Source organism: Abrus precatorius, unplaced genomic scaffold (assembly GCF_003935025.1).
Source record: "Abrus precatorius isolate BTA unplaced genomic scaffold, Abrus_2018 Scaffold6, whole genome shotgun sequence".
In the NCBI taxonomy this organism is placed as follows: domain Eukaryota; kingdom Viridiplantae; phylum Streptophyta; class Magnoliopsida; order Fabales; family Fabaceae; genus Abrus; species Abrus precatorius.
The window spans coordinates 12430525-12454953 of NW_020874406.1; the positions used below are offsets into that span (position 1 = coordinate 12430525).

The 24429-nt window shown below is 34.4% G+C and overlaps 4 protein-coding genes and 1 non-coding gene across 7 annotated transcripts; 1 reads left to right on the forward strand and 4 right to left on the reverse strand.

Moving 5' to 3' along the window:
* Nucleotides 1-2846: 2846 nt before the first annotated feature.
* On the reverse strand, nucleotides 2847-10096 carry LOC113868753 (signal peptide peptidase-like 2). 2 transcript variants are annotated; one of them, XM_027504618.1, is made up of 14 exons: nucleotides 9738-10096; nucleotides 9354-9512; nucleotides 9161-9272; nucleotides 8903-9022; nucleotides 8551-8702; nucleotides 8261-8443; nucleotides 8008-8042; nucleotides 5203-5359; nucleotides 4706-4759; nucleotides 4283-4375; nucleotides 4045-4187; nucleotides 3631-3701; nucleotides 3362-3445; nucleotides 2847-3238 (listed from the first exon to the last, which is right to left on the reverse strand). In XM_027504618.1, exons 1-14 carry the CDS (start codon nucleotides 9882-9884, stop codon nucleotides 3117-3119), a joined length of 1632 nt encoding a protein of 543 aa, XP_027360419.1. In that variant the 5' UTR covers nucleotides 9885-10096; the 3' UTR covers nucleotides 2847-3116. The 2 variants fall into 2 exon arrangements, with proteins under 2 accessions (XP_027360419.1, XP_027360420.1); XM_027504619.1 differs by having other exon boundaries at nucleotides 2936-3238; nucleotides 4045-4183; nucleotides 4279-4375; nucleotides 9738-10088.
* Nucleotides 10097-11310: 1214 nt separating this feature from the next.
* Nucleotides 11311-13994, reverse strand: LOC113868862 (transcription factor EGL1-like). Its single transcript, XM_027504820.1, has 8 exons — nucleotides 13897-13994; nucleotides 13495-13749; nucleotides 13300-13396; nucleotides 13106-13120; nucleotides 12964-13020; nucleotides 12086-12865; nucleotides 11568-12011; nucleotides 11311-11382 (listed from the first exon to the last, which is right to left on the reverse strand). Exons 1-8 carry the CDS (start codon nucleotides 13992-13994, stop codon nucleotides 11311-11313), a joined length of 1818 nt encoding a protein of 605 aa, XP_027360621.1.
* Nucleotides 13995-15057: 1063 nt separating this feature from the next.
* On the forward strand, nucleotides 15058-15129 carry TRNAD-GUC. The gene has a single exon. It is a non-coding gene; the product is annotated as a tRNA-Asp (tRNA).
* Nucleotides 15130-15352: 223 nt separating this feature from the next.
* LOC113868863 lies at nucleotides 15353-19117 on the reverse strand. The gene has a single exon (XM_027504821.1). The coding sequence runs from the start codon at nucleotides 17776-17778 to the stop codon at nucleotides 16129-16131; it is 1650 nt and encodes a 549-aa protein (XP_027360622.1). The 5' UTR covers nucleotides 17779-19117; the 3' UTR covers nucleotides 15353-16128.
* On the reverse strand, nucleotides 17767-24199 carry LOC113868864. Of its 2 annotated transcripts, XR_003505428.1 has the most exons (9): nucleotides 23894-24199; nucleotides 23761-23823; nucleotides 22806-23564; nucleotides 22534-22668; nucleotides 22004-22087; nucleotides 21147-21206; nucleotides 20976-21062; nucleotides 20513-20887; nucleotides 17767-18099 (listed from the first exon to the last, which is right to left on the reverse strand). XR_003505428.1 is itself a non-coding variant. In XM_027504822.1 (8 exons), the coding sequence occupies exons 1-8, from the start codon at nucleotides 24170-24172 to the stop codon at nucleotides 20792-20794; spliced, it is 1563 nt and encodes a 520-aa protein (XP_027360623.1). In that variant the 5' UTR covers nucleotides 24173-24199; the 3' UTR covers nucleotides 20476-20791. The 2 variants fall into 2 exon arrangements, 1 of the variants encoding a protein (XP_027360623.1); XM_027504822.1 differs by lacking the exon at nucleotides 17767-18099 and having other exon boundaries at nucleotides 20476-20887.
* Between the last annotated feature and the right edge of the window lie 230 nt (nucleotides 24200-24429).

A 24429-nucleotide genomic window follows, 5' to 3' on the forward strand; every position in this document is an offset into this window, starting at 1 on the left:
GTGTAACCTTTTTTTTTTTTTGGCTTTTGATAGGGCCTGTTAGAATTTGAAAACAAGACAATGGGGAGGTTAAAGTGTTAATTATTCATTAAATAATGTTTACGTTAAACATAACTGCATTCTTATTGAGGGATTGTTCTGGAAAGAGCGAGAGGATGTTGACAGGTTCTGGTTGGTATCTTTAGGTTGTTCTTATCTTATCCTCCTCAGATAAACAAGGAGTTATAAATGATTGTTTTAATATATTCTATTTTTTATATGCCTTGTGATTAGCTGTTTGGAGCCATTTGATTCGTTCCAAAAATAAAGTTAATAGAGTCACGCGCACTGAATAAGTTCATAAACAATGTTAAAAAAAAGAGGCAAGAACAAAAAGCTATACCATACGTGTTAGGAGGAAGTTCTTGAATTGTCATGGAGTCAAATTATGTTAATAACTTGTGCAAAGTGATTCAATAGCCTTGGTAACTGAGACAGATGTAATTTTTTTTCTAAAAATACAACAGTGATAATGAAGCATAATCCCATAACCTTATATAAATTATCCAAACTCCTCAACTATTCCATTCTAATGGCTTTTTTTTGTTTTTGGTAGCATTCCATTCTAGTGGCTTGAGTTTTTGCTTAGCATTGTTAATTGAGTGAGTAAATAATATGTGAATAAAGAGATACCTCAGTACGTAAACTACAGTCTATATGTATATACATGTGTGTACTCCAAGGGAAGGTTTTGTCAAGTGGCATTATATCTGTTTTTGGAAAACGTAACATCAAAAAACTTCAACCTGTTTAGTTTGAGAGAATTTCTTTCTATTTTTAAAATTTATTTAATAATATTAATTTGAGAGAAATTGAATGTAATTTTAAATAAATTTTAACACTTTACAATCCTTCCCTGTTATGTAGAGAACTATGGTTCAATAGTTTACCCTACAACCACAGGGTTTCGGGGATAAAAAAAAAAAAAGCTGATCTGTACAATGCGAAAGTGATTTTGAAGGTTGGAGTGAGAGGGTCAGGTAAGAAAAATTAATTATTGGATATTCAAAACTGACTGTGTAACTCCGCTATCTATATTTGCATTATGTGTAACCATTTTATAATTTATAAAAAATAAAATATGAGCAGCTTGGACTGAATTTTTTTAATATAAAATATTTAAAAATTATATATACTAAAATATAAAATTTTTGAAAAATTACAGAAAATTAATATTTAAAAATTGTCAACAACGATTTTTAACGTAGTTATTGAGATTTAAAAATAAAAAACTAAAAAGTTATAAACTTTAAAAGTCAAATGACAATTTTTTAAAAAATAATTTTTTTAAAGTACTAGTAAAACGTCATCTATAATTTTTTACCAATTTTTAAAAAAAAATCATATTTTCTTAATTTTTAAAAAAATTTAATAATTATTTTTAGTATAAAAATAATCTGTTTGGACTACAAGAAAAAAAGATAATTTTTAAAGCATTTTATAAATTAAAAAGTATATTTTATGTTATCTCACATGTGAAATAATTATTATTATTAATTTATATTAACAGTGAAGTTAATGAATTATTTTTAAAAAATATAAATATTTTTAATTTTTAAATATTAAAAAAATTATAATTATAAATATAAAGAAGATGAGATAGGATCTATTGATACTAACACTAAATCTTAACTGTATAAATTAAATAATTTAATAATATTATTATTTTTTACATATTTTTTAAATAATTTTTTAATCATTAAATTATTTAATTTATACTATTAAAATTTGGTATAAATCTTTACACTTACCTGAGTTTAATAGATACTATCCCAAAGATGTATGATCTTTAACTTTGGTGATGACCGTTGGGAAAGTGAGGTGGTACCATTGCATTGCACATGGGCATGGGTAACGGCTTTTACTTTCTGGCGTGGCGTCCCTAATCAAACTGTTGCAACACTTTACAACGTTGTTGTGCTACAGCCCCTAAAAAAATGCCTCGTTTTTCTTGTCCCTCATTTTTAGCTGATTATTCAATCTTGTCTAAAAAGATTAGTCTCGCCTCTAAAATATATGAAATTTTTATAAGCTATTTCTTTTTCAAAATTATTTCAGCATGTCATTGACACTGTAAACTATTTTCAAAGCATAATCAGATGATACCTTCATTTTATACATTTGAATTTTTTTAATCCTTTCTACGTTTTAACTATGAATTTAATTTTAACATGCTTTAAAAAGGTTGTTACATTGTTTAAAATTATACGAATTATATCAGTCAAACTTTTAAATCATTTCCATAACGAAACATGAAGATATTATTCTTTTCTTTTGTGAATAAAAGAAATATCAGTAACACATTTTTATGGAATATATTTTGATGAATAATTTTTTAAAATTTATTTTAATTATTTTTTAAAATTTAACTAATTATAAAAATACATTAAAGAAATATTTTCCCTGTAAATAATATTCTAACTTTGGTGGGCCTAGTCCAGTTTAATTGTGCCGAACAGCTCACCCTCATAGGATACCCTATTCGGTGCTGCGTGGACTCTCACGTGCAGCAGTCATGCCCTCCTCTTCTTCACTCACAATTCTGAGCCAATTGCAAGGAGGGTATTGCTATTATTTTTTGTTTAAAAAAATGTTAATTTAAACATGCCAATAATAAGTTTATGTGTACAAATTTATTTTCGCAAAAGTTCTTGCATTCTTTTAATAAAATTTAAATATTTCTTTAAAAATGATAATTACTTAAAAAAGCTTTAGTGTTTTTCATTCTTTTACATCAGGAGCATGACCCATGAATGAAAAGTTGAGGTACAAAACCATTAGTCATACAATACACCAAAGCATCAAACAAAGCAGATTTTACAATCATGGAGAGTATGACAGTGAATAATTAGAGATTTATATGATGTAAGAACTTTCTGAACTAACTACATTAAATTTAGACTATTTCTATAGATGTGAGCCCCCTGCTTTGTTTAAAGGGGGATAGGTTACATAAAATTATGATGCTAAGCCTCAGTGAGGTTGGTTTTGGTCCCAATTCCCGAATATAAGGCATGCATTACATACACCAAATATATAACAACAGGTGCAAATTACAATTACAATTACAATAAATATCATTGAGGGCTTAATTCTCCACTATGTTGGAGTCTGATATGTGGGCAGGGTCTTTCAGGTTCTCCTCTTGTCCACAATTCCCTCAAATCTCCTCTCTTCCGTCCCAATGTCATCAAGGTCCCTGCATTATGTCAAACCATCAGCACTTAATTATGTAAATACTATTTCAGCAAATTCCTAGATAATTTCTTTTTTATTTTTTGTTGATAAAAATGACAACAAATTATCTTATCATTAAAACTACCAAGTGTAAATGGAACGATGTATAGTAGTGCCGGTTGGCCGTGCCCATCCATTAAGTTTAGTGCCACGTACGTAATTAGAAGACCTAACCAACATAAGGGAAAAGTTAGGTCATGTGGATAATATGTAATCGCTCAATCAACCATGTAACTTCAACATCAAATAATAAAAGAAAAATGCTCAGTTTTTGGTCATTAAAAACTGTATAATTTGAAAAAACAGGTTGATCGAAGTCAGTAGAAGACAAGGTTACTGGGAGTTTATTCTCACCAAAGCCGTAAGCAAACATTGCCCACAAGAAGTATCCTCTGACAAGGTTCTTATTTGCCAGCCAATCGTACCTGCAAAGCATACCATTGATCAGAAATGCTTTTTCATCAACTAAAACTTGCCTAGAAAGTATACTGCAACAAAGTAACAAAAAGCTTTTTGCTTTTAGAAAAAGGTTTAATGCAATAATCAATTTACAAGAAGGACTGGGAAAATGCTGTTTTATGAACCCAAAATTATTTTACTCTCCCATGTTTCTAAGGTTATTATTCTCTCAAAGTAAAATTCCTGAAAACAGATCAAAGCAAAATTCTAATCCATAAAATTTGAGCACTGTTGTTACTAAAATAATACAATTTAATGGTGACATTACTTAAGTAAGGGACAAGGGAGAAAAGAGGGAGGCAATAAAACCTGAGTGAGAATGCCACCAGCATTCCGGGTAAAAGGATGTCTCCAAAGCCTATAATGCTGTAACCACCCCATGGATCAAAAATGCGTGGGAACTTCAGTAACATAGGAATTCCATCTTCTCCACTTCGATCACCTCGGGCTACCTATAGAAAGTAAAAGATATATACAAAATTAAAATGAGTAAATACATAGGGTGTGCCAGGGATTGTCATGAATTAGAATGAAGTATAATACTAACCACAATCATGACGCTTTCATTGAAGAACTTAGTTGAGACAAACACCCAAAAGAGGTCGTAAATGAATGCACAGCTGAGGAGAACTGTACCAACCTAATTCATGAAACAATCAAATCATATAACATGAGTATCTTAATTTTCATAAAGAAACATTTCATAAAGCACAAGTATATATATAGAAAGACTCTAACATGACAAATTACAGATTTGAGTGTTCACTGCACAAATAGGGTTGAAAAATATACGCAATGGTTGACCAGATAAGCAAAACAAATTGAATATTTTGCTACTTCATCTCTTCCAGGTATAGAAGTAAATATAATGCTCCATACAAAAGCTACTATTGGGAAGTAATAGTACTCAATTATTTTAACATGGTTGACATAAAGCACTGCACAAGATAGTGTAAGCTCAAATAATTACCTTAAGATTAGGTACATGTACAATCTGTAGAACTGTGATTATCAGTGCAATACCCTGTTAGAATAACCAATGAAAAAGAAATAATGATTAAATGGGCAGTGACAGATAGCTTATTCTGTTAAGTATGAAAAACAAACAGATTTTTCATATGATATCTAGGAATAGCAAAGTTTATTATTCTAGTACAGTTGTGCAAAAAAATATTATGAAATAGTTAAATTAAAAAAAAAAGGGTCCAAAAAAAAAAATCTTCACCAAAAGCACACTTGACAATCCTGACAAGTGGTTGAATTTCCTTTTAGAACATACTGGTGGTACACGGATCCCATGGCACAGTTTATGCATATAAAGCACACCTAAATTATGAGAAGTGTACCTTCTTTCTCTTTAAAAAGTAACAAAGAAAAAAGCCAAGTTCCTTTAGACCTTAGTGTCTACATGAAATATTTGAAGAAGAGAGGAAAAGCATTTAGGACTGGAGAAAAAATTATCCTTACAAGTATATCTTGACCAATCCAGGCATAGGATTCACTGCGATAAACTGCCCAGAGAACAGCAAATGTAATGCAGAATGGAGAAACAGCCAAAGTCAGGTATGAGATAGCTCCTAAGCAAGGTAGTTTAATGTATGACTCTCCAGCATTCTTGAACCATCTGCACAGGAAAACAAAATAAGTTTCTTCTACTACTCAACATCATGGAGGTAGTGAGGAACATATTGGCAACTTCAATTAAAATGGACATAAAAGGATGCAAGGGTGAAAATTCAAACATTCTAGAACACATCATCCTCAACGTTTCAGGTTTCCAAATTACTCAAATGTGAAGAAAGAAGAGACTGAATACCTTATAGATATGATTTTCAAGAATATGAGGTAATTAAAGCATCCTGATCCTCTATCATTTGAAACATTTATATACCATTTGTAGACATCAAAATGCAATAAGATTATAAACACCTCATGTCAGTAAAACATACAGCAATTCAGTTTATCACGTATTTTATGTTATATTACTTTCTCACAAAATAAATGAAAGATCAAATTAAGTTCAATGAAGTCTTAAATACTAAGAATGTAGGTTACACCTAAAAAACCCTTTTCTCAGTCATTTAGTCAGCTGTGTCATAATGTGTATCAGCAAAATATTATAATTACTTTTCATCATGTCTTCAGGAGAATAAAAGGACAGTGACAGACTTCTCCAAACCTTGTCCATCATCTTTGCTTTCGCTTGCTAAAATCATCTTAGAATCATTAAAGAAAAGTACCAAATCCCAGGGGTATGGAAGATATGGGAAAGAAATGCACTATAAGCATTCCTCCACATAGAAGTAAATAATAAATGAAGAAAGAGAAGATAAGCCTTGGCTGTTTTATTTCCTACTACAGATTTTACAGCTCATTTTTTCTATCAACCCAGTCACAGGTTTCACCAATTGCTTAGCTACATTTCATTGGAGATTATGAGCAAAAAAAGCACATATTAGAAAGGGTAAGCATAAACAATTTATCAATACTGAGAATAACTTCTCATTGTGAAAGCAATATCAGAGTTACATACTAGCATTATGAATTTCTAGTCTAAGATTCGACAATAATTAATGAAATATGCATTTAGAAAAAGGCAAAATATTTATGTCAATGCTCAAGGCATGAAGCTGAAATGTATTAAAATGGGTAATGATAAGTCTATATTTTGTAGTGTTTTTATAGCTTCATTTCATACACTTGACCCCTATTTGATGGGAATTTTTTATTGATTTCTTTTTTGATTGGGCAATTTAGCATGAAAGAGATTACCAACATAGTATGGAAGCATTATGGCCACAATTACATGAAATTTGATGGAAACAAGGCCACATGCAAAAGGAAGCATAACCTTGCTTAACAAGCAGCACTGAGAGTACTTTGTGAACAAGCATTGGCCATGCATACCATCTAGCACGACCAAACATAATTCAAATTCAAATAATTTTAACGGTTTTTAAGAACCCTATTTAAGGAAGAATGAGGCCCAACTAGAAAAACTTTTTGCCTAGCCGAATTTCAACAGTTTTGAAGGTGCTTTGGAGTAGAGATCCTTAGCAAAGATGAAGAACATCCCTTCAAAGTTTGAACAAGTGATTAAGAGCATAGTTGGAAAATAGGAATTATTTTCTTCTCTTTCTCTTTGGTTTCCTAGTTTGTTTCCCTCTTCAAATAGATATAGATTTTTTTACAATTTTTTTTTTTGTTTATTTTATTATGAGTAGCTAAATTCATAATTAGCACTACCGTGGATTTTATGCACAATTTATATAATTTTTACGGTTAATGACAATTGTAGTTTCCTTTATTGATTGATTTTTATCCTAGTAAGTTTACATTTGTATGTTAAGAATTGACCATCCTTAACATATCATAATTAATTGGATTGTAAGCGACTGTACCACATGTAGTTAATAAATCTATAAAAAAAAAATAAAATAAAGAATTAAGTGAATCAAGCTTAATTTTTCTCTTTCAATCGTTATTAAACTAAAAAACTCATTGATTCTTTATGTTTTTTTTCTCTTTACCTTACATGATCATTACGAGTGATAGCTTAGAAAAAAGAATGTTAATATTACATGACCATTGTGTGTCAATAAGATTTAGTGAGTGATCAACAATCATAGAAAAATAAAGATAGGAAAAAACTAATAGTGAAAATAATGAGGTGTAAAGGTGAAATTATATGTCCTAAGTTTATCTCAATTAGCTCTCATCGAAAGTTGCACTATTTTATATTCTTTTAACTATGTTTTTTCTTGTTTAAGTCTTAGATTTTTTCCACGCACTATTTAAATTCAAACAATTAAATTAAAATTCTTAGTAATTAAAACAATTTCTGTGGGACGATATTCCAAATACTCAATTTGATAACTCTTTTATTACTATTCGACGGGTACACTTGTACCACAAACATATAACCCATCCAACATAGTTTATTATTTTGTCATAAAATGTATGTTAACTCTCATTAGATCTTATATGAGCTTCTCAAGTAAACAGGAATTGTTTCAAAAAATAGTAAATGGCAATCTTACTAGATGTATACTAAGAGGATCCGGATTCTCTCCCGTAACTGGACGTCCTCTCACGTTGATTTTGCATTTTCGCTTAAGCTAAAAATTTTCGCTTAAACGAAAATGCAAAATTTTACTTGACTGGACTGTCCAGTTCGCGCCAAAACAGGAGAGAATCCCGGTCTATACTAAGACCAAAAATTCATAATAACTTCCAAATAGTAATACATTCACTAAAGGTAATATACCACACCTAGACAACAGAGCAACCAAGCAAGTTTGCAAGCCCTGCAGATGCAAGACAAAATATGGTTAGAGAGAGAACTTGGCAGAGGATATGCAGCAAGAACAAGACACAGAATTTGAATTCAGCAATGGCAACTAAGATGTTATAGTGTGCACTCATGCCTACTGCCTTCATTTTATCTGCATAAATATTGAAAAGATTTTTTTCACACAGATGCAAAAAATTTAGAATTTTAGACTGATTTAATTGAAGTTAGTACCTCAATCCCACCAATACAGAAGAGAACAACCAAAACCTCAATGAACCAGGATGACATCAGTTTGTAAAGCATAAACAGGAAACATGAAGCAAGTACAACAAAAAGGACTGCAGCTTTCGCACTCATATTTACAACTCCACTAACACCCGAAGCTGTAATGTTTGGAATTTCATCTGAAGCATCCTATAAAAATAAGATTTGACTGTAAGTTACATAAGGATCAACAGCATACTGCGAGAGTAAATATGAATCAAGCTTGAGGAAATGCTAAAAGAATAGGAAAAAGTGACCTTTAATAGCTTATCCTGTTCAATAGCTGCTTCTCGGGCCCTCCATGCTGACCAATATGATGCACACAATATGGTAAGAACTGCCATCAGCCAAAGAAATACTTCTGCTATGTCAACAGCAGGTCTAAGCGGTGAGTATAGCTGTACAGACACTGCAAAAAGGCAATTTTTGTTAGGAAAAATTTGCAATTAAATAATGAAAAACAAAATAGGAGTTACATGGCAGTTAAAGAATCTTCGCAGAGCATTAAAGATGTTGTGGCCATGACTTAGCCAACTGCATTAAATAGAGACTATTGCAAGTCCTCAAAATATGAGATAGTAATGAAAATGGAAAGAAAACAAAGCTCACCAGATGAAGTAGTCGTCAACATTTTTTCCAGCCTTGTACCTGCATCTAGTGGTAGCATGACAGCAGGTATGTGTATGTTTAAATCAGTTTCATCAGGATCACAAACCATCTTGTAAAGTTCTGCAAACAACAAAAACAAATTTGACATGAAAAAGGAGATAAAAATGTATGTACCAGACATGACCCACTCAACTCCTCCAACTACCAAAAAACAAAACCCCCCAAAATAAGGGCAAAAACAAAGGAAATCATTTTTACCTTTTTGGTTATTTATGATGAGAATAGCTGAAGCATTAGCATCCTGTGCAGTATTAGCCTTTTTTGTGAATGTACAGTTGCCTCGATCCACCATGATGACATCTCCCACAATCTGACAGTTTAGATAACATTTAGTACTTTGCTACACTTGTGACCATAGTACACTGCAATATGTCACATAAGAAGAAAGAACCTTATTCCTTGGTGGACCGCAACAATCCCGTGGATCTGAAAGAACAAGGCGCGTGTGCCGAGCATTTTTCTCTTTAGACACAATGGTTCTGCCAAATCTGGCACCCACACCAACAAATTCAGCATCCTCTTCACCATTGACCCAAGTTTGCACTTTTACCTTACAATAATAACAATAATGAGTTAATCACCGCTTGAATTGAACTTGAGACTTATTAATTAATCAGAAACTAAACTTTGATCTTAAATGTCTAATTTTGGACAAGTAAGAAGAGAACATGATGCTCCATGAACATGATCATAAGCATGCTTCTAGTATGAGGAAAAGGAGAGAAACCCAGAAATGAAAAGAGAAAAAGAAGTGAACTTTGTAGAGAGGGTATACCAAAACGAACTGGTTCTCGCAACCTGGCTTCTTGGGAGTTGAATCATCGTCATGAACTATGTCCCCAGCCATGACGGAAGGAGCATGATGGAGAAGAAGAATTACAGCACAAGATAGAAGAATCCAGCATATCTTCTCCGAAGCCATGGATGCAGTGTGAACAAGGTTTATGAATCCATTACCCACTTGCAGTTGAAACGGAGAGAGATGAAGAAATGCTTTCGCTGCTGCGTCTTGGAACAATCAACTCTCGATTTTGATCCATTGAATAAAATAAAGAAATAAAAGCATATTACTATTATTATAATATAATAATAATAATATTTGCAGAGGGAACTGGTGATGGAGTCATATGGATGCGTGCATTATAATTGATGAGAGTCAAGACAAAAATAGCGTAAAAATGTGTTATAATTATTTTAAAAAAAAGGAAGAAAAGGTAGAAAAGATAAAGCGGTAAAGTCACGGCGACAAAGAAGACTGCTGTTGCCTTTTGTAATCCTCAGAAGACACGCCCGTCATGTATAAAAAATTGTATTTTTTTAAATTTAAGCAACATATTTTAAAATATTCAGTTTAATGTTAGTAAAATAAAAATGTAATATAAAAATAAAAGATAATGAATATGTCATTGACAAACATGACTCCTCAATTTAAATTTAGGCTAATTTGAGTCAGTGGAATTGTGGATCCGTTTAAAAAGATGAAACTCTCTCATTATTATTTTTTTATCCATAAAATTCAAGTTTAAGATATTGTTTAAGGAGAACAAAGTTCCTTGTAATTTCAACCAGTATGTGTTGTTAAAAGAAGATTGAATTACTTAAAAGATAGCATGCCGTAATTTAGTATACAGGAGAAGAGCAGCAAATGTTTGGAAGAGAAAAAATAATATAAAAAGAAAAGGAGAAATTTAACATGGAATAGGCATTATTTTGAATTTATTAATAGTTGAGATCAGGGACAGACAGATCTAATAGACCTTGATTCATTAAAAAAATATTTTACTAATAAATATGGATCCACTCTTAGCTGAAATTTGAGAACTAAAAATTGTTAAGTTGTAAAAGTATGCTCATGGGGAGAGAAAAAAACAACAATACAAAATTATTTGTTTCAAGAATGAACATTTTTTAATTGTATAAAGGTTACCTTGGATATTGTTAAAAGAAAATTATATTCCCATTTTTTAAAGTTCAACAGAATTATATTTAATGTCACTTTTTTTTTTACATGTTTAATTTTTCTTGATATGTATATCTGTATAAGAAATTGAGAGAAATTTGTGTAAACATGAACATAATGTTGCGTTATTAAGTAAATTGGGTGAAATTACGTGAATTTCAGGAATTGTGAAGTTAAATAAGCCTTGCATGTTCGAACTGCTTGGAGAGAAGTTCGTGTTATGTGAGGTAGAAAGTAATGATATGTCCAACAACTAAATTATCCTTATATTAGAATCTTCTTACAGAATGTCCAAGACCTGGAACATGTGACTTAATCTAGATGTACCCTCTTAATTATTACGTGAACTAAATTGAACATTCACATGGTTTTTGAGGAAATACTAGATTCAACATTTCAAAGCCGCTTTTTGGAGTGTGTGTTTGATCCTTTTTGCTGATGCAACATTTGGTCCTCTAAACTGCAAATAAAAGTGTACTCAATTTAGGATAAAATACCAATATGTCACGCTTCAGAAATGATCATGCAAGAGAGTACCGAATGTATGAATGTGTCACCCTAGAGAATGGGACATACAGAATATTTCTAGGGAGTCATGTTCTGTTGAAAGCAAAAAATCAGAAGGGCTTACACCCAAGTGCTTACCTTAGATTTAATGGTCAGATTAAGATTCCCATCAGCTTCTGATGATTGAACCGAATGACAATCTAAACAAAGGCTATTGATTGCTTCCATAATTTTCAACAACACTCTTTCTCTCCAAAGGCAATTCATTTCAATCAGAATTTCATTGTCTCTCATGCAGATAGTAACATTACTAGCTGAAGCTTTTTTAAGAGCTTTTGAACTGATCCCTCGCCTTTTCTCATCAATGTCAGAAGCCTTCCTCTTGTTTACCACTGACTTCTTTTTACTATCAAATTTGTTGTTACAGTAATTATCAGAAGTCCTTTCCACCATATCTTGTGGTGTTCTTTTAGTTCTAGCTTCTAAATCTATTAGCACCCTTTGAGCTTCCAACTCCCTTACCTTTTTCTCAAGCTTTCTTAGGTAATTTATGGCATCATCTAGTATTGAAATTTTGTCATCCTGTAGGAATTTATGCTTATAATATAAGAAATGGCATGCAAGTGAACAACTATCATGAATGAAATAGAAATTACCTTAGTAGTTGAAGGGACCATTGATCTAAGAGTTGAAAACCTTTCATTTAGTTCTGCTCTTCTCTTTCTTTCTGAAAGGACGTGGTTCATGCCAATTTCATCTACCTCCGGTCTCATTCCCTCTCTATAATCTCTCTCTTCTTGAGCCTCAAGTAGCCAATCCACGTGCATCCTAGGAACTTCAAACAATGCCTTCTTCAATAATTTCTGTGGTATTCCTCTTCTTGGTCTTTGACAATCCATTGATCCTTGTCTGTTCCAAATGACAAAGCTTGATTCCCTGTGAACATTTTGAAAATGCAACCCCATATTTAACTGGTCTGAGTGTTTTAGAAGGGCTGAAAGAAGTCTCTGATAATGTTGATCATCACTGGGAAGATCCACTGAAGTTGTTTTTGGGCCATTGCTTTCTTGAAGGTCTTCTGCACAGTAGCTGGTTGGATTTTCACTCTTGGTAACAAAAGTAATCTTGTCAGGATTGTCAAAAGCTTGAGATATAGAGCCACTAGAACTCATGGAGTTTTGGCCACAGTTGCTCAATTCATCACCCAAAACTTGCCAGCTTTGCACTTGAGAAGCGCCACCACCAATTGTCCCTTTAGCAGTGAATGTTTGTGCTGGTCGATTGGCTTGTAATGCATTACGATTGAATGCTACACAAGCAAAACCTTCGTCATTTCTTGCACTGAAAGTAGCTCCCGACCTTTCAGGAACACTGGTATCTAGAATATCCAAGAAAGAACTTCTGATCCATTGAATGAGACTGTGGTCTTCTGAGACCTTGACAAAAAACAAATGCAATTTTTTCTAGTGAATATTACTTGGGAAGTGCCAAATATAAGAACCATATTATGCTAAAAATCGAGGGGAAAGCTTACAAAATCAATTGTGCCTAGCTCCATGACCCCTTCCAGAAAAGGAAAGCACACCACTGTCTGAAAGTTAAGACGAAGGAAACATGAATTACACGGTGCATTGATAGCATTAGAGATAGGTAGGTTAAGGAAAATGAAATGGTACCTGAATGGATGCACTCTGATCAAGAGAGAGGACCATTGTTGCAAGTGTGATTGGTTATGGAAAGAGAACCGAAAAAAGAAGAGATTGTTCAGACAAGGTCATTTCAAGCAAGCCACACAGCTAAAATGCACGTAATAAATGACATTTAGCCCAAAGAAGAAGAGAACAAGGCATGCCAAGAAACAGAATTCTACCTTTGCAAAGAGAGAACGACTAAAAACTCTACTATCAGCAGAAAGGGCATTGCACAGCCAAATCGGTTTGCCATTTGCTAAAGCTCTTCCTGGTAATCTAAGTATACATAGAAATATTTAATGATAAGACCAAGATTAATGCACACACCAGTTTGGGAAGATGTTTGTGTGTTGGAAAAATGAGAGAAAATTCACCCTTGGCCAATGTTGAATTCAAAGGACATGCAAACCAAGTAAAACCACTCGGCATCTGTGAGATCTTCAGGGGATATTACAGCAGAAGGTCTTTGCGTTTGTGAGTTGACTTCTGCACTTTTGAGAGATGCATATAGCTTTCGAAGCTGCTCACTCCTCTGCAAGCCTATTTGGTCAGAATTGACATCCATTGTTTCATTTGTCCTTTTGATCTTAATGCCTCCATTGTAATACCCTTCTCCCCATCTCAAGACCCTACAAAACAGGCAGAAAAAAATTTATTTTGAATATCATGGCCCCTTAGCAACGACTTAATAAGCAGTAATATCAGATAAATCCTCCCAAGTAATTGATAGGGATAGGGCAAAGAACAAAATCACAAATATGAATGAGTGTTAGTACCGTGGTTGTGTATCTGTGTTAGACCAGAAGATTGCATAGTTCCAGTTAATGCTTTTCACTGCTAAAGCAAGTTGTTTCTTTAGGTTCTCTGCCAGCATTTCCTTCTTTGGACGCAAATCAATACTTCAAAATTTGTTTGACACCATTCAGTTTAACTTGCCAAGATCCTTATTTGGACAAAACCAATATCATTCAGTTTGTTGAACATAAATGGTTTGAAATTGGATCTTAAAGATGAGATCATTCACTTGTGAAGCCGTGATGTAAGGATGGGTAGATGAGTACCAACTACCATGATAAAAAACGTACTAGAGAACAAGCCTTCATGCAAGACAAAATGTGATGCCCATGGCATGTTCTTACACTTATCTTTACAAATACGCATGCACTTTTTTAATGGGGACAAACAAAGTGAACAAAATAAGCAATGGTGAGCCACGAGCGTTGTGTAAAATTTTTAATATCTTACTTTTTTATTTCATCATTCATCTTATATTTTTTTTCCTCCACACCTCTACCATAGTTCTACCAAATAAATAAATAAATAAATAAATTTAATGTTATTATAAAATAATTTCTCTGTAAGTTAAATAGCTAATGGCGTGCTCGGTGAACTAAATAGTAAAAAAATATATAGTGACAAATTTATTTATATCCTTCATTTTGTATTTACTGTATTCTCAAAGTCCAACCTGGTTGGTGGATTCAGAGCATACAGCTGCCGGCTCAGGGTGGCGTGTGCAAAATAGATGCATCCTATCCATCACTATTCTTTGGTGTAGTATTATAAATTATTATAATTACAGTTTTAGTCAATGGGTGATTATAGTTGTCTAGCACACAAATATAAGTAATTAACTTGACATAAAAAAAAACAATTAAAGTTAATATATTTATCAAGAAAACAACAGTTAGTTTTGGTTTCTCTTCCTCTGTCCGTGAAGGGCATGAAAACGCAATTTTAGAGATTGAATTTGAAAGGGTAACAGTCTAATGTTCAGAATATTAGTATTGAAAAAAAAATTATCCTACATATATTCAATTTATAGCATATAGAAACAAATTTATATTTATATACACTCTAATATTGAAAACAATATGGTTATTCATATATTCTTTAATGCTTTATGTTCATTTTATCATTGAGATATGACATCGGCTGTCGTTGTAGTATAGTGGTAAGTATTCCCGCCTGTCACGCGGGTGACCCGGGTTCGATCCCCGGCAACGGCGATGATGATTTTTTAACAATACGCGGGGGCTAATTTCCAGTATGTTCTCCATCATTTTGAATACTTAACACATAAGGAAAGGACAGCAAATGTGGAATCTAGAGTAAAATTCTTTCCAATTACCTTTTCTTATCAATTTCCCATTAATTATACCATTACAATAATGATATGTTTGTTCTAATTGGTCTTACAACTTACAAAGCATGATCCTTACCTACACTACTCTTTTTTCTTTATAAGGGGGTACACTACACTTTTATACTCGTGCAATAGGTGAAAAAGGTGGGTTTAACACACAGGTTGAAGGAATTCCCTTCTGAATCTTGGACACTGTCTTCTTCTCTTGTGTTGTGAGTGATTTGATAAAAAGCTCTACTTCCTCCTCAATAAGCATTTTCAATGAATTGCACTGAGACAAGTGTTGCTTTTTCTCCTTCCCTGCACCGCTGAAGGCTGAGGTGCCATGCAAAATGGCAACACAAATGGAGAAAGCTTGTAACGGGGATAATTGTGCATGGAAATCAACTGCATATTGCCCCTCTTCGACTATCCTCATGCCAAAGCTAGGAGTACTTTCTTTGGCTCCCTATGCACCATAAAAAACAATCAAAATCTCATAAATGAAGGTGTTAAAACTGCTACACTGATTGAAACAGAGAAAGCTCCAATGGGAATCACAACCATATTTGACATCTTATGTTGATGCATGCATAGAGCTGGTATCTTTTTGCTTTTTATCCTATGGTGGATGCATTCTATCTAATATCAAATGGTTGCTTGACACAAATAGTAAAATAGATTAGAGAGTTCTTCACACTAAATTGAAGAATGTTCAAACTACCATGGCACCATAACTCTTCGCCAGCTTGTGCAACTTTTCTAGAATAAGCATCTATCTTTGTTTGGGAAGAGAAAATAAAAATAAATTCAGAAGATTTAAATCACCTAAAGAAAACTAATGGTATGACTATTTCCCTATAAACAAATCCATGGTATTTGATCATTGTATGTGAAAAGCAGCCCAAAGTTGAAAGAGGTAAATTAGAGAACTAGTGTGAAGTACAAGCTTTACCTGAGTGAAAAGTTCCAATGTTTGGCATTCCTCCATGAGAGGGTGGTCTTCAGCAAATTGAATACTAGGATTGCCTAAAAGAATAAGGGGGCAGGCCATGTCCCAGCCGCCACAATCACAACCGCCACCGTGTTTCCATCGATCAAGTAATTTTGAGGGACCCTGGCTTTCAGCACTTGGCAAACCATGGTTGCCACTTGGTAGTACCACCTTCAAGTGTTCCGAAACTTTTCTGGCACAATGGCTTTTTCTACTCTTCTCTACTGCTGAAAAGAGATGACTTGGTTTGGAATATGCTTCGGTATTTGTTCTATCCCCTCTTCTGTATTTCAAGCTTTCTCTCCTGAGAAACGGAATTTGCAAGACGATGGCAGCAATTTCAAGGTTCAAATGCAATTCTGAGGTCGACAAAGGACAAGAATTTGAATTATCAATATCTGCATTGCCTGATAGAAGCATGTTTTTAACTGCTGAAGTCTCATCTGGCATGAAAGTTTTTCCTACACGGGAAGCTTTTAGAGATTTAGAACAATCTTGCTCGCTGTAAGAAATTTTTCCAGGTGAAACACTTTTTCTTGAGTGTGTAAGATCATACAGCACAAATTCTGCCACCATAGAGTTGCCAAACATTCCACTTTCTAAGTCAGAACATACATTATAGGAAACTAGCATCTGTGCTTCCATTGACAAGTCTTTGTCACTTCCCACGCCAGGGGCAGTATTTTTCATTCTATTATCGACTGAGTGAAAGGTATACACCCAGTTGAAAGCATTTCCTGATTTCCATGTCTTTGCCACAAAGACTTCTTCAGGGCACTTTACCTTAAACTCAAAAAATGGCAGTCCTTGTTTATTTTTCAATTTGAGAATACCGTGAAGATGAACAGGTGAACATGATAAACCTGAAAACAGGATATCTCTATTGATGAACTCAGAAATAATGTCAGAGTGCTTTGCTGTGTTAGAGAAGTCATTCAGCAAAGACTTATAAGGTTTGTGTCTTGTAATGTTTCTAGTCCCAGTTAATTTAACCTCATTAGTGTCCAGCACACAACTCACTGGGCTTGTAAAAGGTTTTGACTTTGTGAATGGATTTAGCCTTTTCCTGATAGGGTTGAGTCTGGCTTTCGGCCTTGATCTTGATGAGCAGTCACTCTCTGATGGAGAGTGAACATGAGATATTTCAACCATAGCATAGAGTGATTTCTGTAATCCATGAACTGTGTCTTTTTGAAGAGGAAAATTATCATCAAGTAGTGAACCAGCAACCTCGTCGCTTCTGATCTCTGTATTTATAGAACCAATTCCTTCTAATGCACAAGATTTTTCATCCCAAACATCTGAATCTAAGCAAAATTCAATAAAGCCATTTAACGGATTGTGCTCAAAACAAGCCCAGGAACCAGAAACAGATGGAGATGGAGAACCTAAATTTGAGTCCTGAGATATTACTGAAGGTCTCTCATCTAGACTTTCATCATCTGAACCACACAGAGAATCAACAACAATACCAGAAAAAGAGGTGTCAATACTCCTACACGAAATTTCTATTTTTTTCCTTCTCCCCACGATGCCCATTTTCTTTGTACTTGTTACCTGCTCTGAACTTTGATAGATGGGACCTTGTCTGATTTCTATGTTGCCTTCCACTCCATGAGGTTTACATAGAAGGCTCTTCTGTGAAAAACTGGAAAAGCGAGGAAATTTTATATCAGCAAAACTCTCTGAGTTTCAAAAAACCATCTTTCCCAGTGGGTTTCCCATTTTTATATCTCTTCTTCACATTCAAACAATATTGATGAGATGGAAGAACAGTATCGGGACTGAGACCCACTGAAGACTTGTTATCTCGATCCAACTTCAATTCTTGTCCCATCCACAAACTAGAGCCCTGCAAAACTATTAAATGGAAAATAAAATAAAAAACATATATTATTACTTTGAAAGAGAGAGATCCAATTGCATTTGACACAGTGCTGTATTTGATTTGTCATTTAACTATCTTTAAAACTTAATTTTACAACTAATCTACCTATATTTAGCTCAGCTTCCCTATCAGCATAGAAATATCATAATACTGCAATGATTTACAAGGTTGTACACTATATTCAATTATGGTTCAGCTCCCAAATTTTTAGAAGAAAATCATAATTGAAGCAGAACGTGAGAATATTTCACAAAACAAATTGGGGATTGCCGGTAGGAAACGGCACCTACACTGTACAACAGAATGACAGATATCTACAAATTTTCTAAACCGTTAAATTTTGAAATGCCAATTGCAAACAACCATCACTGGAAAGGAATCGTCCCATCAGTGATCTAAAAAGTAGAGATTGAATTGCAGAAAAAACTTGAAAATAACGATTCTGATTCCCAACATCCAAAAAAAAAAGTTGTACATGATCTATAGCACAAAAAAATTGCAAAAGAAAAGGGTAAAAGAACACAGGGCGATCGCTATAACGCCCAGAAGAAAGGTGGTTACAAGGATCATGTTAACTAAAACATTCTAAAAACAATAATGTTCACTTTGATACCAAACCATAACAGTAGAAAACTGAAAGGTAAAAAAAAAGAGATAGTAAAAGCAAAAGGGCGTACTGAAGGTAGATCTTGGAGAAGTGAAGAATAGAAAAACACAACAAACAGAGTCAATACACCATCAAATGTCTCCAACTCCAATCCGAAGTAAGAGTATAACCTAAGAAAACAGCAAACCTTGCTGGCGCGTAGGAAATTCAGAACGAAAAGTAGAATGAGGGAGGGAAGGTGAAGAAGAAGCAGTAAAGCATTATAAATGCTGCCAAAAAGTGGTTACAAACAGTAACGGAAACTAGAGAGAGAGAGAGAGGCAATGAACTCTCTCACACACGAGAACGAGGGGAACATTAGCTGATAATCTTCTGTACATGTCTCTACTTTAAAAAATAAAAAATAAATAAAAAAAAAAAAAAGCTCTGTCCTTCTCCTTTTTAAGCACAATCATATGCTGCGTGTTTCTCTTTTCTCTGCTTTATGATATACCTTTAGTTGTGTCTCACTCAGCAATCAGCATGTGGGACCAGTGGACACGGTGTCAGGTACCCGCACAGAACAGAACAAAATCGAGGGATATGAAACGACAAATAAGGCCATCAACAAGGAACAACGGTGTGAATGAAGTTCAAGGATGTCTTATTTATCTTAATAGTTATTACGAGGGTGAATGTCCGAAACAACAACAAATTCATTATCTTAAGGTTTTATGACAAATTTAAAGAAATCAGGCTGTGCATATGATATTATTAAGATATTAAGAACACATAATCAGGCTTTGTCCAATTCTGAGTCAGATCTGTCCCCGCTCCCTCCACCATCCAATTATTAGAAAAAAGGGTAGTGATTGATATTGTGATGCTGACAAAGTGTTTTGGTTAATTTTTTCTTGACAGTGATGCCCCTTCGTGAAGTGTTATAGTAATTTTGGGAAGCATTGCGAAAGGGGCAGAGGTGTAAAATGGCTTGGACGTAGACAAGGACAATATCATAAGAAACGAAACATTGGTTCGCATGTGCTTGGATTGGCGGGGCGGCAAAACGAACTCGAATACTGTCGGTCGGTCGCATCCTGTTTTGGTTTATGAAGGATATTTGAGATTTGAGAGGGAAATGATACGATTACAGCCGTACACATTTTGTTTCACTGCCAAACTCGAAGCAAATTAATCGTGTCACTATAGATAAGAATAATTATTTTCAACAACAAAATAGAATAGTTATATTTTTAAAATATATTTTTAACATCGATTACGGTGCATCTACTCACATGAAAAAAAAAAAAACCGGGTGCATGAAAGCCGAATGAAGGAGCGCAATCAGCCGCTTGATCACACCGATTTTCAATTTTTTATTGTCCGTGATATAATTTTCAAAGGAAGTTTTCGATGGATTCACATTAATAATAAAGAAGCGTCACTCTTATATCTTTTATAGTAAAGGTAGATTACTTTCTTCTATTTTGTTTGTTAATTATCTAAATAAGTTAACGCTTTCAAACTGAAAGTAAGTTTGGAAATTTACTGCAATGATTAACACCACCCTTTATGATGTTCGAAGTAATATCAGTTAGATTATTAGAAGGAAAATGATTGACTACATCCTATTTTAAAGTGTGAGCTAGATGGAAAGAAGACAGTGAAAATTAATAAAGAAAAAATGGGAAATGGTGTGATTAATGATGTAATTAAAAAAGTAGAAAGAAATAAAAAATGAATGTGAGAAAGTTGGTGTGCAAATATAATAATTATTTAAAGAATTACGCAAAACCAACCGCTTTTTGTATGCGCATGATCGAACAGGAGAAGAATCCATACATAAACTTTCGCTACGACTAAACGCTACACGGGACAGGATAGATAGATGGAACATTCCACCTAATCAGCATGTCTCGTCATCATTCCCAGACTCGTCAAATGATTTCTGGGAGTCCAAAACAGGGATATAAGATTAACTAATTTTCTTATAGATGTAATTGGCTGCATTTTCAGATACAAGGGGTTCACTAGCATCTTCTGAACATCAAATTTTGCAGTGGCTTAAGGCGCTGTGCCTATGTTTTTCTCTTTGAATCTGATCCATCTATTGTCGGCATAGACACCTCATCCCGGGAGGCATACCAGGAGTGACCACAAGCAACACATTCCAGCTGAAAAGGCAGCAGGCAATCAAGACAAGTCATTAAAGTGCAGGGCACAGCTTTGGAATTCGGGACTATAGTGAAAAAAGATGAAAACCTGATAACGGTCGCTATTTCCAGCTTGGATAATCTCCCTCAAGCCCACCTTACAATCCATGCATTTTGAGCAGCGGGCATCTGTCATCTTTTTCAAGAGTGCGAAAGCTGAAGTAAGTAGATATCTTCACAAAACTTGACAAGTAACAATATTGTAGTGAGGAAAATTTACTTGCATGTGCTGAGACTCAGCAGGTTCCTCCTTGGTTTTTTCCTCAGCAGTCAAACCCTCCTGAAGTTCATATATTAAGGATATGACCATTTGAAACCGAGCATCAACAACCAGTTTAATCTTTTCAAAAGCAGCTTTTAGAAATTGATGACAAGTTACCGGTACTTCAATTCATAGTTGCTTTATGATGTGTCGTCATGCCAATGTATTAATAAAAGACACAGCACAAATAGCTTTTTAAAACATCAGACATTTTTTTAAAGCACTCTTATAAGTGCCCGAGCCATTTCTAGAAGTAAATTATCCAAAATTTTATTTAGAATATACGCACTACCCCTATGCCTTTAACCAGTAGAGTCATCCTACAAAAGCAAGTCCAAACAGAACGAGCGCAAAAATTATGATGTGAATTTCATCTACAATCAATTACAACACACTACACCCATAAGATAAGGTGATAAAATATCTTCCATTTCACCCTATTAAAGATCCAAATGTTCCTTTTTTTTTTTTCAAAATAAAGAGTCATCTAGGAAAGCAAATGTTCCAGCTTCATGTATATAATGAGAAATGAAGATTTTTTTTTTGTAACAGATTAAATTTGATAAAATCCAAGCAAGAAGTGTGTTCTTTTCTTTTGTTAGGATAAATATATGTCACATGGGCATAATATGCTGGAGACTACTTTAGAAGGTTGGACCAATGACTGATATGGAAAAAGGAAAAGATGCTACTTCTGGGTGAAGTTAGAACATAGAAGAAAATCTAAGAAACAAGTTTATCATTTCATCAGAAGCAGACAGCCTAAAAGTTCAATTGAATTGTTTTAAAAGACTAAAGCTTTTCAGATACCATACCCTTAATTCATTCGGTGTCATATTTAATATTTTCGAAGGTTCCAACTCTCCATTTAATAGACGGCGTGCTAACACTGCATTTTTCTGCAAAGAACAAAAAACACACAACGGTACAATCAATTCATTATTATTGCAGCAGAGAAACATAAACAAAGATATGGATTTCCCGAGCCAAAAATATCTCAAAAGTATTGGTTGTTGTGGTAATAGTGAAGATATCGATCAAGGAGAAAAACATAAACAGACATATTGTACATTTTGTACCCACAAATTACTTAGTGTGCACGAGTATGATCATCCAACCTTCCAATTTATTATTTCTTTATTTGAATAGAATTATAATACATTTGTTTCAGATTTTTAACCTCCTAGACATTAATTTTAATTGATAATATAGACAAAGATCAATACAAAGTTTAAAAGTCCCACATTAGAACTTAGCAGCAATATGTAGGTTTCTTGATGACTCAAATGCAAGAATTAAAAATATCTCAAGCGTATAACCTAAATATGCAAGGCCAGCTTCAGACCTTGAGATTAAAATCTAATTGTCGCAACTTTTGGTTGTACTTCGTTGAATCTGATGAGAGAGAATCATGCGAAGCTTTTTCCAGAGCAACTACAGCTGAAACAGCAGCATCTGGCCAGATAAAAGACTTGGAACTCTGTGGAGTGGGGAAAGAGACAGAGCGAGAAAGAGAGTGAGATAAATTCATATATCCGTTAAGAAAAAGAGAAATAGGGAAAACAAAAAGAGGAAATGATTAGTTGCAAATGGCCTAATAATACAGGTTGGTCACACCTTCTGACCCTTGTCTTGACAGTCATTTACTGATTCTGAACTACCATTCTTGCTTTCATAGTTGATTTCATCAGAATTGCCATTTTCTAATCCTTTGCCTCTTCCTATGCTATCATTAGAACTACACATGTACTTAATGTGTTGAAGCAACCTCTCCAACCATCTGTCACGATGGTTATCTCCAGTTAGTGCATTGAAATCTACCAATATACGATAATGCTCTGAGGTATTATTTCCACAGCTCCCTGGTGTTTCAGGCTTTGGATGTTGTTCTATCCTAGGAGTTTCTTCCTCCTCCCTAGAAACATCAAGGGGTGAAACGCTCTTTCTCCTCAAGCCCTTTTTATTTTTCGTTTGGTCCTCCTCATCAGCAGGGGCTTCTTCAGGCTCAATGTCAAGTAGCTCACCCATACGTTGCAGAGTCTTCTGAACAAGCTCATCAATTTCTCGCTGCTTAATATCCTCATAGTCCTTATCGGTTAGCCTCCAGAGCTTTCTTTCCACAGTGTCATACACCTTCTGTACTATAAACCCAGGATGCTGCTTACGATCTGGAAGCTGTTTGTGTATGGGAACAAAATGCACCACACACTTGTGCATAATAGACTCAGCAGGAATCTCATCACGGTGGAAACTATAAAACAGTTCCCTCGTATCACGCGATTGCCAGTTTCCACCACCTTTTTTCTCAGCTTCTTCAGGGCGATAGAACCACTGCCCCGTCAACATTAAGCTGCTGTTATTCGACTGCGTAATATCCTGACAACAGAACAACATAAAATATAACCAAGTCCCTTGCATGAAAAAGGGGAAGCAAAAAAACCCTTAATAACATCAATGCAGCATAAAAAAAAGGTCTATCGATCATAAATCAATTGAATTGATTGATTCTCTAACACGAATTACAACACAATCAATAGCAATTGACAAGGGAAAATAGAATAGAATAGAGTACCTTAATAATTGCGACATATGGCTTTTGACATGTATCCTCAGGAACGAGAAGAACAGGGTCCTCCTGCAAAATGTGAACAAGTTTGAGTTCTTAAAATCCCCAAATTTCGAAGAGTTGAGAAAAGAGAACTCACGAGAGTATATTGATTGCCATCGAACTCGAAGAATTCGAAGTGCTTCTTTCTGCCTCTTCCTTTTCCCGAAACCCTAACGGGATCGCCAATGGGTTTAGCGTCATCTGGAACCTGAGGCGGTTCCGGTTTCGCTCCTTCCTTCCTCGTCTCGTCACCGTTATCGTTGTCGTTGTCGTTATCTTCTTCGAGAAGCTTCATCCTCTTTCGCGTGCGCGGCTGAGGCGGTGCTTCGTCCTCATCGTCGCTGGTGGCCACCTGAGTGAAGCGTCGATTCACCATTTCCAATTCTCGATTACTCTGACCACCTCGTCAATGCAATGGCAATGCAGATAGAGATATAAACACGGGTCAATGTCACTTCACATGTCACTCGCCAAACCCAACCCAAGGGTAAAATGGTAACTTTACTTAAATTGCTTTCCTTCACAAGGAAAAAAATTTGTTTATAAATGTCATTATTTTATTCCTATATTTAAGATGTTACTATATAGCTATTATTATTAAAAATATTTTGATATAAATTTATCAATGTGTAT